The sequence below is a fragment of the Oncorhynchus mykiss genome, chromosome 22 (assembly GCF_013265735.2).
Source record: "Oncorhynchus mykiss isolate Arlee chromosome 22, USDA_OmykA_1.1, whole genome shotgun sequence".
Lineage (NCBI taxonomy): Eukaryota > Metazoa > Chordata > Actinopteri > Salmoniformes > Salmonidae > Oncorhynchus > Oncorhynchus mykiss.
In genome coordinates this window covers 26,545,008-26,560,385 of record NC_048586.1, presented here as the reverse complement: position 1 = coordinate 26,560,385, position 15,378 = coordinate 26,545,008, and the positions used below count along the sequence as shown (strand labels likewise).

General features: G+C 44.3%; 1 protein-coding gene across 1 annotated transcript in view; it reads left to right on the top strand.

Moving 5' to 3' along the window:
- The window catches only part of LOC110501651 (motile sperm domain-containing protein 2), a 33,262-nt gene that overhangs the window by 7,110 nt on the left and 10,774 nt on the right, over nucleotides 1–15,378 (top strand). Inside the window, exon 10 of the mRNA XM_021579356.2 lies at nucleotides 8,352–8,473. Coding sequence (XP_021435031.2) covers nucleotides 8,352–8,473 — 122 coding nt within the window. The remainder of the gene's footprint in view (nucleotides 1–8,351; nucleotides 8,474–15,378) is intronic.

The following is a 15,378-nucleotide window of genomic DNA, read 5'->3' as shown; positions in this document are numbered from 1 at the left end:
GAATTTATTTGCAAATTATGGTGGGAAATAAGTATTTGGTCAATAACAAAAGTTTATCTCAATACTTTGTTATATACCCTTTGTTGGCAATGACAGAGGTCAAACGTTTTCTGTAAGTCTTCACAAGGTTTTCACACACTGTTGCTGGTATTTTGGCCCATTCCTCCATGCAGATCTCCTCTAGAGCAGTGATGTTTTGGGGCTGTTGCTGGGCAACACAGACTTTCAACTCCCTCCAAATATTTTCTATGGGGTTGAGATCTGGAGTCTGGCTAGGCCACTTCAGGACCTTGAAATGCTTCTTACGAAGCCACTCCTTCGTTGCCCGGGCGGTGTGTTTGGGATCATTGTCATGCTGAAAGACCCAGCCACGTTTCATCTTCAATGCCCTTGCTGATGGAAGGAGGTTTTCACTCAAAATCTCACGATACATGGCCCCATTCATTCTTTCCTTTACACGGATCAGTCGTCCTGGTCCCTTTGCAGAAAAACAGCCCCAAAGCATGATGTTTCCACCCCCATGCTTCACAGTAGGTATGGTGTTCTTTGGATGCAACTCAGCATTCTTTGTCCTCCAAACACGACGAGTTGAGTTTTTACCAAAAAGTTATATTTTGTTTTCATCTGACCATATGACATTCTCCCAATCTTCTTCTGGATCACCCAAATGGTCTCTAGCAAATTTCAGACGGGCCTGGACATGTACTGGCTTAAGCAGGGGGACACGTTTGGCACTGCAGGATTTGAGTCCCTGGCGGCGTAGTGTGTTACAGATGGTAGGCTTTGTTACTTTGGTCCCAGCTCTCTGCAGGTCATTCACTAGGTCCCCCCGTGTGGTTCTGGGATTTTTGTTCACCGTTCTTGTGATCATTTTGACCCCACGGGGTGAGATCTTGCGTGGAGCCCCAGATCGAGGGAGATTATCAGTGGTCTTGTATGTCTTCCAATTCCTAATAATTGCTACCACAGTTGATTTCTTCAAACCAAGATGCTTACGTATTGCAGATTCGGTCTTCCCAGCCTGGTGCAGGTCTACAATTTTGTTTCTGGTATCCTTTGACAGCTCTTTGGTCTTGGCCATAGTGGAGTTTGGAGTGTGACTGTGAGGTTGTGGACAGGTGTCTTTTATACTGATAACAAGTTCAAACAGGTGCCATTAATACAGGTAACAAGTGGAGGACAGAGGAGCCTCTTAAAGAAGAAGTTACGGGTCTGTGAGAGCCAGAAATCTTGCTTGTTTGTAGGTGACCAAATACTTATTTTCCACCATAATTTGCAAATAAATTCAGAAAAAATCCTACAATGTGATTTTCTGGATTTTTTTTCTCATTTTGTCTGTCATAGTTTAAGTGTACCTATGATGAAAATTGCAGGCCTCTCTCATCTTTTTAAGTGGGAGAACTTGCACAATTGGTGGCTTACTAAATACTTTTTGCCCCACTTTATATATATATATATTGCGGCCCTTGTGTGCACTTCTGGTAATACCCTGGTATGGTACAGGAATGGTATGACAATCTGTATGCCACCAAACCCTACATTTAAGCCATTTGGGTAACCTGCACCACTTTTGTAGCTCACAGGGGACTCTGTACATATACACACACACACTCTTGCGTACACGCAGATACACAGACCTATTCTCCAGAGTGGCCCCGGCAGCTACGCGTCGCAAAGCTGCTCGCATGAGCCTCTTAAGCGCCTGGAGCCTAAAACGTCAAAGCCCCCATTGTAAATTAAGACCACATTAGTCATGCACAACAGATTTAGATTTACAAATGGACATATGCAAATGAGTGAGTAAATAAACATAGTTAGGGCTATCCAAAATCCTTGGGACATTCCTACCCCAAACCCGAACCTTATCACCTACCCTAACTTTAACCATAACCCTTACCTAATCATAAAAACTTTACATTTCAACTTCAGTGGGGTAGGAATGTCCCAAGAATCCCCGATAGCAAGGACCAATAGTTCACACCCAAACCCTTTCCTTGGAATGGCCTGCTGACGGTGTTGTAACATACAGACCTGGAGTCAAGCTACACACTCTGCTGTGGCATTGGAGTGTAGCTATGTATTCATGGTCAGGGAGGGTCAGCCTGCCTTGCGCAACCCTAGCGGGAACGGTATGGTTGGTGTATGGTTCAGGTATTTCTTTGGCATGATCAGGGAATGTCTTGTATTAGATTATAATAAATCAGGTTGGCAAACCAAAACCTGAGCCTCATCCAGTCTGTGTGTGGTTTTGTGTGTAGGCCTGTGTGATCGAGTGGTATGTGTGAATGAGTCCATCTATACACGCGAGTGAGCACAATGGTCTTTGTTGACTCTAACAATCTATTTAGGCTATTGGCTAATCTCTTGGTTTGCTGTGATTAAGGTTAGGGTCCTAATTCCAATCATGATATCCATTGCTTACAGTTTGTCTGTCTGCACACATTCTGCCGTCATGATCATGTTCTGCTACTCCTCTCTCTACATAAATATGGTCCTGCCTCCTGAATCAATACCAGTGTGTCTCAACAGTGTTGATACAGTAGCGTCCCAGAGCAATCAGCTAATTGCCTTTCTCTCTGTTTTGAACCAAGGGCTGGTTTTGGTAAGCCATTGTATGCTCTTAGCCTCACCAGCAGAAGTACTGAGTCCTGGAGAGTTCTGCAGTCTGAAAGGGCAGTCTGAGGGTTTTACTCATGTAGAATGTGTGAGTACCCCACCCTCGCCATCTAATCACCATCATCGACTCATTCAGCCTTTGATTGAATCCAAAATGGACCTGGATCAAACATTTCAAATTTGACCCCTACAATATGTTGCACTTTTTGGACTCCGTGAGATGATTTGGAATTTGATTATGTTTTTGAAGAGATTCATAGCCAATCAAGTAGGCTAAGATACATTACTCACAATAGTGCATCATAAAAGAAGAAAAGCTTTCCAACCTTGATGCCTGTCCCAGTGACCAGCTTTATATCATGGTGGTATTTTATCCAACTTGAGTGTTTTATCTTACTTAATGTAACATTAAGGAAGTTGTTTTTCTGTAGTGAAAAGAAAGGAAGTGTGCCAAGTGTATACATGCCTAAATGTATTGTACTGACCTTTTAATCCAAAACCATACTGTATTGTGTCATTACTGTTCAGTTCAAATGAGCTTTTAAAAAAAATATATATATATTTCACCGTTATTTAACCAGGTAGGCTAGTTGAGAACATGTTCTCATTTGTAACTGCGACCTGGCCAAGATAAAGCATAGCAGTGTGAACAGACAACACAGAGTTGGAGTAATGGAGTAAACAATTAACAAGTCAATAACAAAAAGTCTATATACATTGTGTGCAAAAGGCATGAGGAGGTAGGCGAATAATTACAATTATCTACTCTATTATAATGATGAATGTACTCATTGTTTATAATACTAGAGAAAGATAATTATACAGTCATACTACCACCAGCACTAACGTTTTTGGTATTTTTACCGCACTTACGTTAGCATATTTGCACTTACCTTATGACATATATATACCTGTAATTGCAAGACCTACCTCTGTGTATCGACACCGTTTCAAACGACGAGAGAGCAACTTTTCAAAAATCATCTGTATTGTGCCTTACTGTCAATAACCACTCCACAGCCCCGTCTTTCAAAAGTTATTTATCCGGATTCGGCTATCAGATAGGAGTCCCCATTCAAGTCAATGACTTGTCCGTTTAATTCAATATATTTCTATGCATTTAATCCTCTCGATAGGCGAAATCCAGATGTATAGCATTTCAAAAACTGTGCACAGATCGGACAGTCATTTCACGGTCTGCTTGGGGACGCTGCCGACAAATCATGTTATCAATTCAAGAATTTCATATGGGCTACATTTCTTAGACATTTCTGGATGTATGGAATTCATATTGTATCTGCTGCCTAGATCAGCCTTAGATCAGACGGTCCTTTTGAATTTCTAAATGTTTGTTCCCGACCCTATGTCATTTTTTGGGTGATTTCACATTTTAGCCAGTAGGATTAATATTAGATGTAATGGCAAAATGTAGATTTCCGCCTAAATAGAGATACCCAAAAGTAACTGCTATTTATGTGTAATTACATGATTCTGACATGCTAACACTTGGTATATTTGGAAAGAAGTAATCTGTGAGGAAATGATCAGAAGATAGATAGATAGTTACATAGTTCAGAGAACACAATCTCAAGCACACACAAAATGACTTATTTTATTTTGAAAGTGATCTTTCATTGACAAGCTATAAGTGAATTATTGATGCCCAGAGCTGGAAACGCATCAGGTGGCTTCCACAACATGTGAACAATATCAGAAGAAATATGGGATTGATAGACCTAACCACTAGAAATGGGCAGATGTGTTAGTAAGTGGTGTCAAGTGTGGTCACGGGACGTTTCCAAGTGTCGCTAAACCTCTCCACAGTGGCATATGTCTGTAAATGAGATAATACCAGTGCTATTACATATTTGCAATCCCTAAATGCACATTTTTCAGTCTAAAAACACAATTTATTCCATATAAACCTCACTCAAACATTGTATCGGTGTTATGGGGTATCCAGGGTACATTCAAGTGTCCTTCTCTCCAAAGTGTCTGAATGTGGCCATTAAGTCATTCATCATCAGATAATTGACAATAGGCTATATTTGTTCCTACCAACCTAAGGATTAATTTGATCCCCCCCCCCATATAGCTCAAACACAGACCAAATTGAATCTTACCTTGCAAGATGTTTGGTGAAAATGTTGTGTAAAATAAACATTTTAACTCTCGGGGCTGGTGATCAATAACGGTAGGTCAGAGTATTTTGATCCTGGTTTTGATTAACCAGAATGATAAACTGAACATTTTGTTTTTCACTGTTTGATTAACAGTTGATTTAGTTATGATTGTAACTCTTATGCAATTATTAGATAGTATTTAATCAACGGAAATGCTGTAGTTTTTTATTTATTCAACAGATTAGTCTCTGCCAGTCAATTATGCTCATGTACATTTCAACAGTAGCTAATTAATCCCTGTTGTGTATTGCACTTGATTTGAACACTGAATAAAAATAGACATTTCAGAAGCAGCTCAGTGTCTCTTGATGTCTTTATTGTGTCATCTGTGTGTGTCGCAGCGGCCTGGTGGAGGTGTGCGTGTGTGTTGCTTATCACAGTAGAAGACACACTCCTCATCTGACTCATTAGTGCTTGTACACGGATCACAGGCACACCCCAGTCACCTCTCATCCAACTCTCCCATCCTATCACATCTTCTCTCTCCTGCTGCACTCCCCCTCTCCCTATCTCCCATCTGGCTCACTCAAGCTGTGGGACTGGCCTTGGTAATATACTATAGAGGCCAAATTACGCTCGTCCCACCACAACTGACCTTTCACCTGTCTTTCCATAACTTTCTGCCAACGTTGAACAAACCATGTGTTCATATCGGCTGTTCTGTGGTCTCGTGAACTCATTGTGTGGGTGGGTGTATGAGGGAGGGAGTTGGATGTGGGCGAAAGTTTACGTTTATTGAAGTGAAAGTGCTGACTAGCCATGGGACCATGTGTTCTCACAGGACATGTGTTTGTAGGGTTCCTCTTCTTGTTGCCTCACTATACTGTGAACAAGGTTCAGGGGTTGTCATGGGGATTGATGTGTTTATTTAGGAAATGAAATGACCTGTCACACACACAGTCCCAAAATGTATTTAACTGATATAATTTGAAATAAATCCAATTTTATATCAGATTTGCTGAATACAACAGGTAGACCTTACCGTGTAATGCTTACTTAAAGCCCTTAACCAAAAAACGCAGTTAAATAAATAGTTAAAAAAATAAAAAATAAATAAAATTGAATACAAAAATATAATCAAATCAAAAAGTAACACCAAGAAAATGACCTAACAATAACGAGGCTATATACAGGGGGTACCGGTACCTCAATGTGTGGAGGTACAGGTTAGTCGAGGTAATTTGTAAAGTGACTATGCATATACAATAAACAGCCAGTAGCAGCAGTCCGGGTGGCCATTTGATTAATTGTTCAGCACTCTTATGGTTTGGGGGTAGAAGCTGTTAAGGAGCCTTTTGGTGCTAGACTTGGCGCACCGGTACCTCTTGCCGTTTGGTAGCAGAGAGAACAGTATGACTTGGGTGACTGGAGTCTTTGACAATTTTTTGGGCCTTCCTCTGACACGCCTAGTATATAGGTTCTGGATGTCAGGAAGCTTGGCCCCAGCGACGTACTGGGCCGTACACACTATCCTCTGTAGCGCCTTGCGGTCGGAGGCCCGAGCAGCTGCCATACTAGGCGGTGCTGCAACCGGTCATGATGCTCTCGATGGTGCAGCTCAAGACATTTTTCAGAACCTGGAGACCCATGCCAAATCTATTCAGTCTCCTGAGGGGGAAAAGGCGTTGTCGTGCCCTCTTCACAACTGTGAAGGGTTTGGACCATGATAGTTTGTTGGTGATGTGGACACCAAGGAACTTAACTCTCGACCCGATGTTAAAGGGGGCCTGTTTGGCCCTCCTTTACCTGTAGTCCACGATCAGCTCCTTTTGTCTTGCTCACATTGAGGAAGAGGTTGTTATGCTGGCACCACACTGCCAGGTCTCTGACCTCCTCCCTATAGGCTGTCTCATCATTGTCAGTGATCAGGCCTACCACCGTTGTGTGGTCGGCAAACTTAATGATGGTGTTGGAGTCGTGCTTGGCCACACAGTCATGGCTGAACAGCGAGTACAGGACGGTACTGTGCATGCACCCCTGAGTGGCTCCAGTGTTGAGGATCAGCGTGGCAGATTTGTTGTTGCCTACCCTTACCACCTGGGGGCGGCCCGTCAGGAAGTCCAGGATCCAGAGGCAGGTGTTTAGTCCCAGGGTCCTTAGCTTATTGATGAACTTTGTGGGCACTATGGTGTTGAATGCTGCGCTGTGATCAATGAACAGCATTCTCACATAGGTGTTCCTTTTGTCCAGGTGGGAAAGGGCAGTGTGGAGTGCGATTGAGATGCATCATCTGTGGATCTGTTTGGGCGGTATGCGAATTGGAGTGGGTCTAGGGTTTCCGGCATGATGGTGTTGATGTGAGCCATGACCAGCCTTTCGAAGCACTTCATGGCTACAGACTTGAGTGCTACAGGGCAGAAGTCCTTTTAGGCCGGTTACCTTCGCTTTCTTGGGTTCAGGGACTATGGTGGTCTGTTTGAAACATGTAGGTATTACAGACTCGATCAGGGAGAGGTTGAAAATGTCAGTGAAGACACTTGCCAGTTGGTCCGCGCATGCGTTGAGTACAAATCTTGGTAATCCGTCTGGCCTCGTGGCTTTGTGAATGTTGATCTGTTTAAAGGTCTTGCTCATATTGGCTACAGAGAGCGTGATCACACAGTCATCTGGGACAGCTAGTGCTCTCATGCATGCTTCAGTGTTACTTACCTCGAAGTGAGCAACAAAGGCATTTAGCTTGTCTGGTAGGCTTGCATCATTGGGCAGCTCGCGTCTGGGTTTCCCTTTTGTAGTCCGTAATAGTTTTCAAGACCTGCCACATCTGACAACTGTCAGAGCCTGTGTAGTAAGATTCAATCTTAGCCCTGTTTTGATGCTTTGCTTGTTTGATGGTTCGTCTGAGGACATAGCGGGATTTCTTATAAGAGTCTGGATTAGTGTCCCGCTCCTTAAAAGCAGCAACTCTAGCCTTTAGCTCGGTGCGGATGTTGCCTGTAATCCATGGCTTCTGGTTGGGATATGTACGTACGATCACTGTGGGGATGACGTTGTTGATGAACCTATTGATGAAGCCAGTGACTGAGGTGGTATACTCCTCAATGCCATTGGATGAATCCTGGAACATATTCCAGTCTGTGCTAGCAAAACAGTCCTCTAGCGTAGCATCCGCATCATCTGACCACTTCTGTATTGAGCGATTCACTGGTAATTCTTGCTTTAGTTTTTGCTTGTAAGCAGGAATCAGGAGGATAGAATTATGGTCAAATTTGCCAAATGGAGGGTGAGGGAGAGCTTTGTATGCGTCTCTGTGTGTGGAGTAAAGGTAGTATAGTTATATAAAAAACAAAAACAAAATTGTATTTTTCTTCTTTTTTTTCTCTGGTTGCACATGTGACATGCCGGGAGAAATGAGGTAAAACTGATTTGTTTGCCTGCATTGAAGTCCACGGCCACTAGGAGCGCCGATCTGGATGACTATAGTTAAGCATTTAATAGTTTTATTTAGAAATGAATAAATATTACTTATGAGAATATGTATCTTTTAGAACACCTCTCCAAACAAAGCACTTAGAATGATGCACTGATGAATGATCAACTGTTGTCTTGTTTCAGGTGTATTTCTCTGAGGAGAGTCTGAGCAGTCTGAAGCTGGATGACAACGACAAAGGAGACTGTCGGACGAAGGGAGCTAGGAAGCCACTGACCACATTCAAGGGCCCTCTTCTAAACGTCAGGTATTCTCTTAGTCTTCTCTTGCTGAATATCAAATCAACCCTTACTCGCTAGGCACTCCTGTATCTCGGAAAGTATTGAAAATGTATAAGCAATATGCTAATTCTTTCACTTTGCCTTCTGGGTGGAATTTTCACCATATTGTTTATCCAATAGTTGCAGATATACAAGAGTTTCTAGAAAGTCAGGAGGGACTAGGGTTTGATTTGGAATTCAGCATCTCTCAGCTGCACTCAATGCTTAAAGAATAGTAGGACTATTAGCACAGTGACTAGGCTGTAGCTAATCCATATCCACATGGGAAGGATTTGAATGGGTTGTAGAGTTTAGGATGAATGTGTTTTTGACACTCAAGCCCAGAGACAGATATCAATATGTTTGCACCTGGATGGATCGATTGATCTTGTAGTATTTGAACAGAAATAAAGGATGCCTGCGATCAATAGTGCATTGCGTGGAAATCAGTTGGTGCAGTTAATTACTGTGATATTCAATAAAATTAATTGCTTGATCATACCGACTATTACTTCCCATATTAACCAAGGAGCAACCAGTAGTCCCCATGCAAATTGGATGGCTAAATGAATGTGGCATTAGTGATCGAGTGACAATTTTGTGCAAAACATAGTTCAAGGTCATTCTGTTACCTAATTGTACTCTTTTGTGTTGAAGCTGATGTATCATTTATCTTGAGGCTGATTATAGAGTGCAATTATTCAGGGTTCTATGTTATTTGAAAGAACTTTGTCTTTCCTAATCATTTTATAAGAATTTGTTGACTTAAGGTGACCTGTATGGGGTGCTGTTGAGGTTGACTTCAGGTACAGTACTTGTGAGCTACCTCCATTGATGGCTATTTTGATGTCAAATCAGATCATCGCTCTTTTCCCTAGTCATTTCTGTCGAGTTCAGTTTTTTGGAGAGCTGACACTTTGATGTGAGATTTGACAGCTCAGGGCTACGTATTAGATGCAATTATGTCTCTGAGCTGTGTTAGTCCTGATTCCAGTGAGACCACGAGGAAGGCAGAACGCACTGAGAGGGGAGGGGCATGAGAGGGGAGGCTTTGATCTTCAGAATATGTTTGTCAAAAGGTTTCTTGGAGTCTAGAGAGTCATTCTGGGCTCAGGGGAGCACTGTGCTCCTCAACACTTTACTGGGGCAAAGAATAAATACAGTAGGATGTGGAGAGGAAGGAAGTTGGAACAATCTGTTTAGAGGAGCCGTACCCTATGGAATGTACAATGAGAGACTTTAAAGAATGGCGCCCGAGGAGATGTCTGCTGTTTTATGGGCTCCTAACCAATTGTGCTATTTTGTGTGTTTTTTCACGTTGTTTGTAACTTATTTTGTACATAATGTTTCTTCCACCATCTCTTAAGACCGAAAATAGCTTCTGGATATCAGAACAGCTATTACTCACCTTGAACTGGACAAAGATTTTTTTCAGATGCAAAGGATATACTCCAGATACCCGACCAGGCCCAAATCCCCGTCATTTGCATGAAGAGAACACGCCAATACAGGGGGCGCAGGTTCGGGTGCCTTGTGAGAATTTGTTGGCGAGTGGGTAACCCACCTCTACCATCCGTCCTATTGGTCAATGTGCAATCATTGGAGAATAAACTGGATGAGCTCCGTTCAAGACTATCCTACCAACGGGACATTTAAAAACTGTAAAATCTTAAGTTTCACAGAGTCATGGCTGAACGACGACATGGATAATATACAGTTGGCAAGACCGAACAGCTGCCTCCAGTAAGACAAGGGTTGGTGGTCTGTGTCTATTTGTCAATAACAGCTGGTGTGCGAAATCAAGTATTAAGGAAGTTTCAAAGTTTTGCTCGCCTGAGGTAGAATATCTCATAGTAAGCTGTAGACCACACTATTTACAGAGAGAGTTTTCATCTATATTTTTCGTAGCTGTCTATTTACCAGCACAAACCGATGCTGGCATTCCACAAACTGAATAAAGCCATAAGCTTCCTAGTGGCTGGGGTCTTTAATGCAGGGAAACTTAAATCAGTTCTACCTCATTTCTACCAGCATGTTACAGTACATGTGCAATGAGGGGGGGAAAACTCCACACACAGAGACGCGTACAAAGCTCTCCCTAGCCCTCCATTTGAAAACTCGGACCATAATTCTATCCTCCTGATTCCTGTTACAAGCAAAAACTAAAGCAGGAAGTACCAGTGACTCGCTCAATACGGAAGTGGTCAGATGACGCAGATGCTATGCTACAGGACTGTGTTGCTAGGACAGACTGGAATATGTTCCGGGACTCATCCAATGGCATTGAGGAGTATACCATATCAGTCACCTAGCTTCATCAATAAGTTCGATGACCTTGTTTCCACAGTGACCTACATACATACCCCAACCATAAGCCATGGATTACAGGCAACATCTGCACGGAGGTAAAGGGTAAAGCTGCTGCTTTCAAGGAGCGGGACTCTTACCTGGACTCTTATAAGAAGTCCCGCTATGCCCTCAGAGGAACCATCAAACAGGCAAACGCGTAAATACAGGACTAAGATTGAATCCTACTACACTGGCTCTGACGCTGGTTGGATGCGGCAGGGCTAACAAACTATTACGGACTACAAAGAGAAGCCCAGACGCCAGCTGCCCAGTGACACAAGCCTACCAGGCGAGCTAAATTACTTCTATGCGGGCTTCGAGGCAAGCATGCATGAGAGCACCAGCTGTTCCAGACGACTGTGTGATAACACCTTGGCCAATGTAAGTAAAACCTTTTAAACAGCTCAACATTCACAATACCGCAGGGCCAGACGAATTCACCAACCGAATTACCAGGACATGTACTCCAAGCATGTGCTGACCAACTGGCAAGTGTCTTCACTGACATTTTCAACCTGTCCCTGGCCGAGTCTGAAATACCTACAGTAGCAGTCAAAGGTTTGGGCACCTACTCATTTTCATACTCATTTTCTACATTGTATTTTGTAGTTCATCACTAAGCTAAGGACCCTGGGACTAAACACCTACCTCTGCAACTGGATCCTGGACTTCCTGACAGGCTGTCACCAGGTGGTAAGGGTAGGCAACAACACATCTGCCACACTGATCATCAACACGGGGGCCCCTCAGGGGCGTGTGCTTAGTCCCCTCCTGTACTCCCTATTCACCCATGATTGCGTGGCCAAGCACGACTCCACACCATTAAGTTTGCCGACGACACAACGGTGGTAGGTCTAATCACCGAAAACGATGAGACAGCCTGTAGGAGGAGGTCAGAGACCTGGCAGTGTGGTGACAGGACAACAACCTCTCCCTCAATGTGATCAAGACAAAGGAGATTATCGTGGACTACAGGAAAAGGAGGGCCGAGCACGCCCCCATTCTCATTGATGGGGCTGTAGTGGAGCAGGTTGAGAGCTTCAAGTTCCTTGGTGTCCACATCACCAACAAACTGTCATAGTCCAAACACACCAAGACTGTCGTGAAGAGGGCACGACAATGCCAATTCACCCTCAGGAGACTGAAAAGATTTGGCATGGGTCCCCAGATCCTGAAAAATGTATTGAGCTGCACCATCAAGACTATTCTGACTGGTTGCATCATGCCTGGTATGGCAAATGCTCAGTCTCCGACAGCAAGGCGCTACAGAGGGTAGTGCGTACGGCCCAGTACATTACTAGGGCCAAGGTTCCTGCCATCCAGGACCTCTATACCAGGCGGTGTCAGAGGAAGGCCCTAAAAATTGCCAAAGACTCCATTCACCCATAGACTGTTCTCTCTGCTACTGCACGGCAAGAGGTACCAGAGCACCAAGTCTAGGTCCAAAAGCTCCTTAAAACTTCTTAGGGCTGCAATCCCGTTAACGGGATTGATATGACAACAGCCAGTGAAAGTGCAGAGCGCCAAATTCAAACAACAGAAATCTCATAATTAAAATTCCTCAAACATCTTATACCATTTTAAAGGTAATCTTGTTGTTAATCCCACAAGTGTCCGATTTCAAATAGGCTTTACAGCGTAAGCACCACAAAAGCCACAGAAAAATTCAGCAATTTTTCCAGCCAAAAAGAGGAGTCACAAAAAGCACAAATAGAGATAAAATTAATCACTAACCTTTGATGATCTTCATCAGATGACACTCATAGGACTTCATGTTACACAATACATGTATGTTTTGTTCGATAAAGTTCACTTTAATGATACTCCTTGGAGGACTACCACCTACCGGCTTACTTCCGGCGCCGACAGAGATGGCCGCCTCGCTTCGCGTTCCTAGGAAACTATGCAGTTTTTAGTTTTTTTACGTGTTATTTCTTACATTAGTACCCCAGGTCATCTTAGGTTTCATTACATACAGTCGAGAAGAACTACTGAACATAAGAGCAGCGTCAACTCACCATCAGTACGACCAAGAATATGACTTTCGCGAAGCGGATCCTGTGTTTTGCCTTTCACCCAGGACAACGGAATGGATCCCAGCCGGCGACCCAAAAAAACGACTTCGTAAAAGGGGGAAACGGAGCGGTCTTCTGGTCAGACTCCGGAGACGGGCACATCGTGCACCACTCGCTAGCATTCTTCTCCCCAATGTCCAGTCTCTTGACAACAAGGTTGATGAAATCCGAGCAAGGGTAGCATTCCAGAGGAACATCAGAGACTGTAACGTTCTTTGCTTCACGGAAACATGGCTCACTGGAGAGACGCTATCGGAATCGGTGCAGCCAGCTGGTTTCTCCACGCATCGCGCAGACAGAAACAAACATCTTTCTGGTAAGAAGAGCTTCATGGTTAACGTGACGTGGTGTGATCATAACAACATACAGGTACTCAAGTCCTTCTGTTCACCTGATTTAGAATTCCTCACAATCAAATGTCGACCGCATTATCTACCAAGGGAATTCTCTTCGATTATAATCACAGCCGTATATATTCCCCCCCAAGCAGACACATCGATGGCTCTGAACGAACTTTATTTGACTCTTTGCCAACTGGAATCCATTTATCCGGAGGCTGCATTCATTGTAGCTGGGGATTTTAACAAGGCTAATCTGAAAACAAGACTCCCTAAATTTTATCGGCATATCGATTGCGCAACCAGGGGTGGAAAAACCTTGGATCACTGCTATTCTAACTTCCGCGACGCATATAAGGCCCTGGCCCGCCCTCCTTTCGGAAAAGCTGACCACGACTCCATTTTGTTGATCCCTGCCTACAGACAGAAACTAAAACAAGAAGCTCCCGCGCTGAGGTCTGTTCAACGCTGGTCCGACCAATCTGATTCCACACTCCAAGACTGCTTCCATCACGTGCACTGGGATATGTTTCGTATTGCGTCAGACAACAACATTGACGAATACGCTGATTCGGTGAGCGAATTCATTAGAACGTGCGTTGAAGATGTCGTTCCCATAGCAACGATTAAAACATTCCCAAACCAGAAACCGTGGATTGATGGCAGCATTCGCGTGAAACTGAAAGCCCGAACCACTGCTTTTAATCAGGGCAAGGTGACCGGAAACATGACCGAATACAAACAGTGTAACTATTCTCTCCGCAAGGCATTCATACAAGCTAAGCGTCAGTATAGAGACAAAGTAGAATCTCAATTCAACGGCTCAGACACAAGAGGTATGTGGCAGGGTCTACAGTCAATCACGGATTACAAAAAGAAAACCAGCCCAGTCACGGACCAGGATGTCTTGCTCCCAGGCAGACTAAATAACTTTTTTGCCCGCTTTGAGGACAATACAGTGCCACTGACACGGCCCGCAACTAAAACATGCAGACTCTCCTTCACTGCAGCCGACGTGAGGAAAACGTTTAAACGTGTCAACCCTCGCAAGGCTGCAGGCCCAGACGACATCCCCAGCCGCGCCCTCAGAGCATGCGCAGACCAGCTGGCTGGTGTGTTTACGGACATATTCAATCAGTCCCTATCCCAGTCTGTTGTTCCCACATGCTTCAAGAAGGCCACCATTGTTCCTGTTCCCAAGAAAGCTAAGGTAACTGAGCTAAACGACTACCGCCCGTAGCACTCACTTCCGTCATCATGAAGTGCTTTGAGAGACTAGTCAAGGACCATATCACCTCCACCCTACCTGACACCCTAGACCCACTCCAATTTGCTTACCGCCCAAATAGGTTCACAGACAATGCAATCTCAACCACACTGCACACTGCCCTAACCCATCTGGACAAGAGGAATACCTATGTGAGAATGCTGTTCATCAACTACAGCTCGGCATTTAACACCATAGTGCCCTCCAAGCTCGTCATCAAGCTCGAGACCCTGGGTCTCGACCCCGCCCTGTGCAACTGGGTACTGGACTTCCTGACGGGCCACCCCCAGGTGGTGAGGGCAGGCAACAACATTTCCACCCCGCTGATCCTCAACACTGGGACCCCACAAGGGTGCGTTCTGAGCCCTCTCCTGTACTCCCTGTTCACCCACGACTGCGTGGCCACGCACGCCTCCAACTCAATCATCAAGTTTGCGGATGACACAACAGCGGTAGGCTTGATTACCAACAACGACGAGACGGCCTACAGGGAGGAGGTGAGGGCCCTCGTTGTGTGGTGTCAGGAAAATAACCTCACACTCAACGTCAACAAAACTAAGGAGATGATTGTGGACTTCAGGAAACAGCAGAGGGAACACCCCCCTATCCACATTGATGGAACAGTAGTGGAGAGGGTAGTAAGTTTTAAGTTCCTCGGCGTACACATCACAGACAAACTGAATTGGTCCATCCACACAGACAGCATCGTGAAGAAGGCGCAGCAGCACCTCTTCAACCTCAGGAGGCTGAAGAAATTCGGCTTGTCACCAAAAGCACTCACAAACTTCTACAGATGCACAATCGAGAGCATCCTGTCGGGCTGTATCACCGCCTGGTACGGCAACTGCTCCGCCCACAACCGT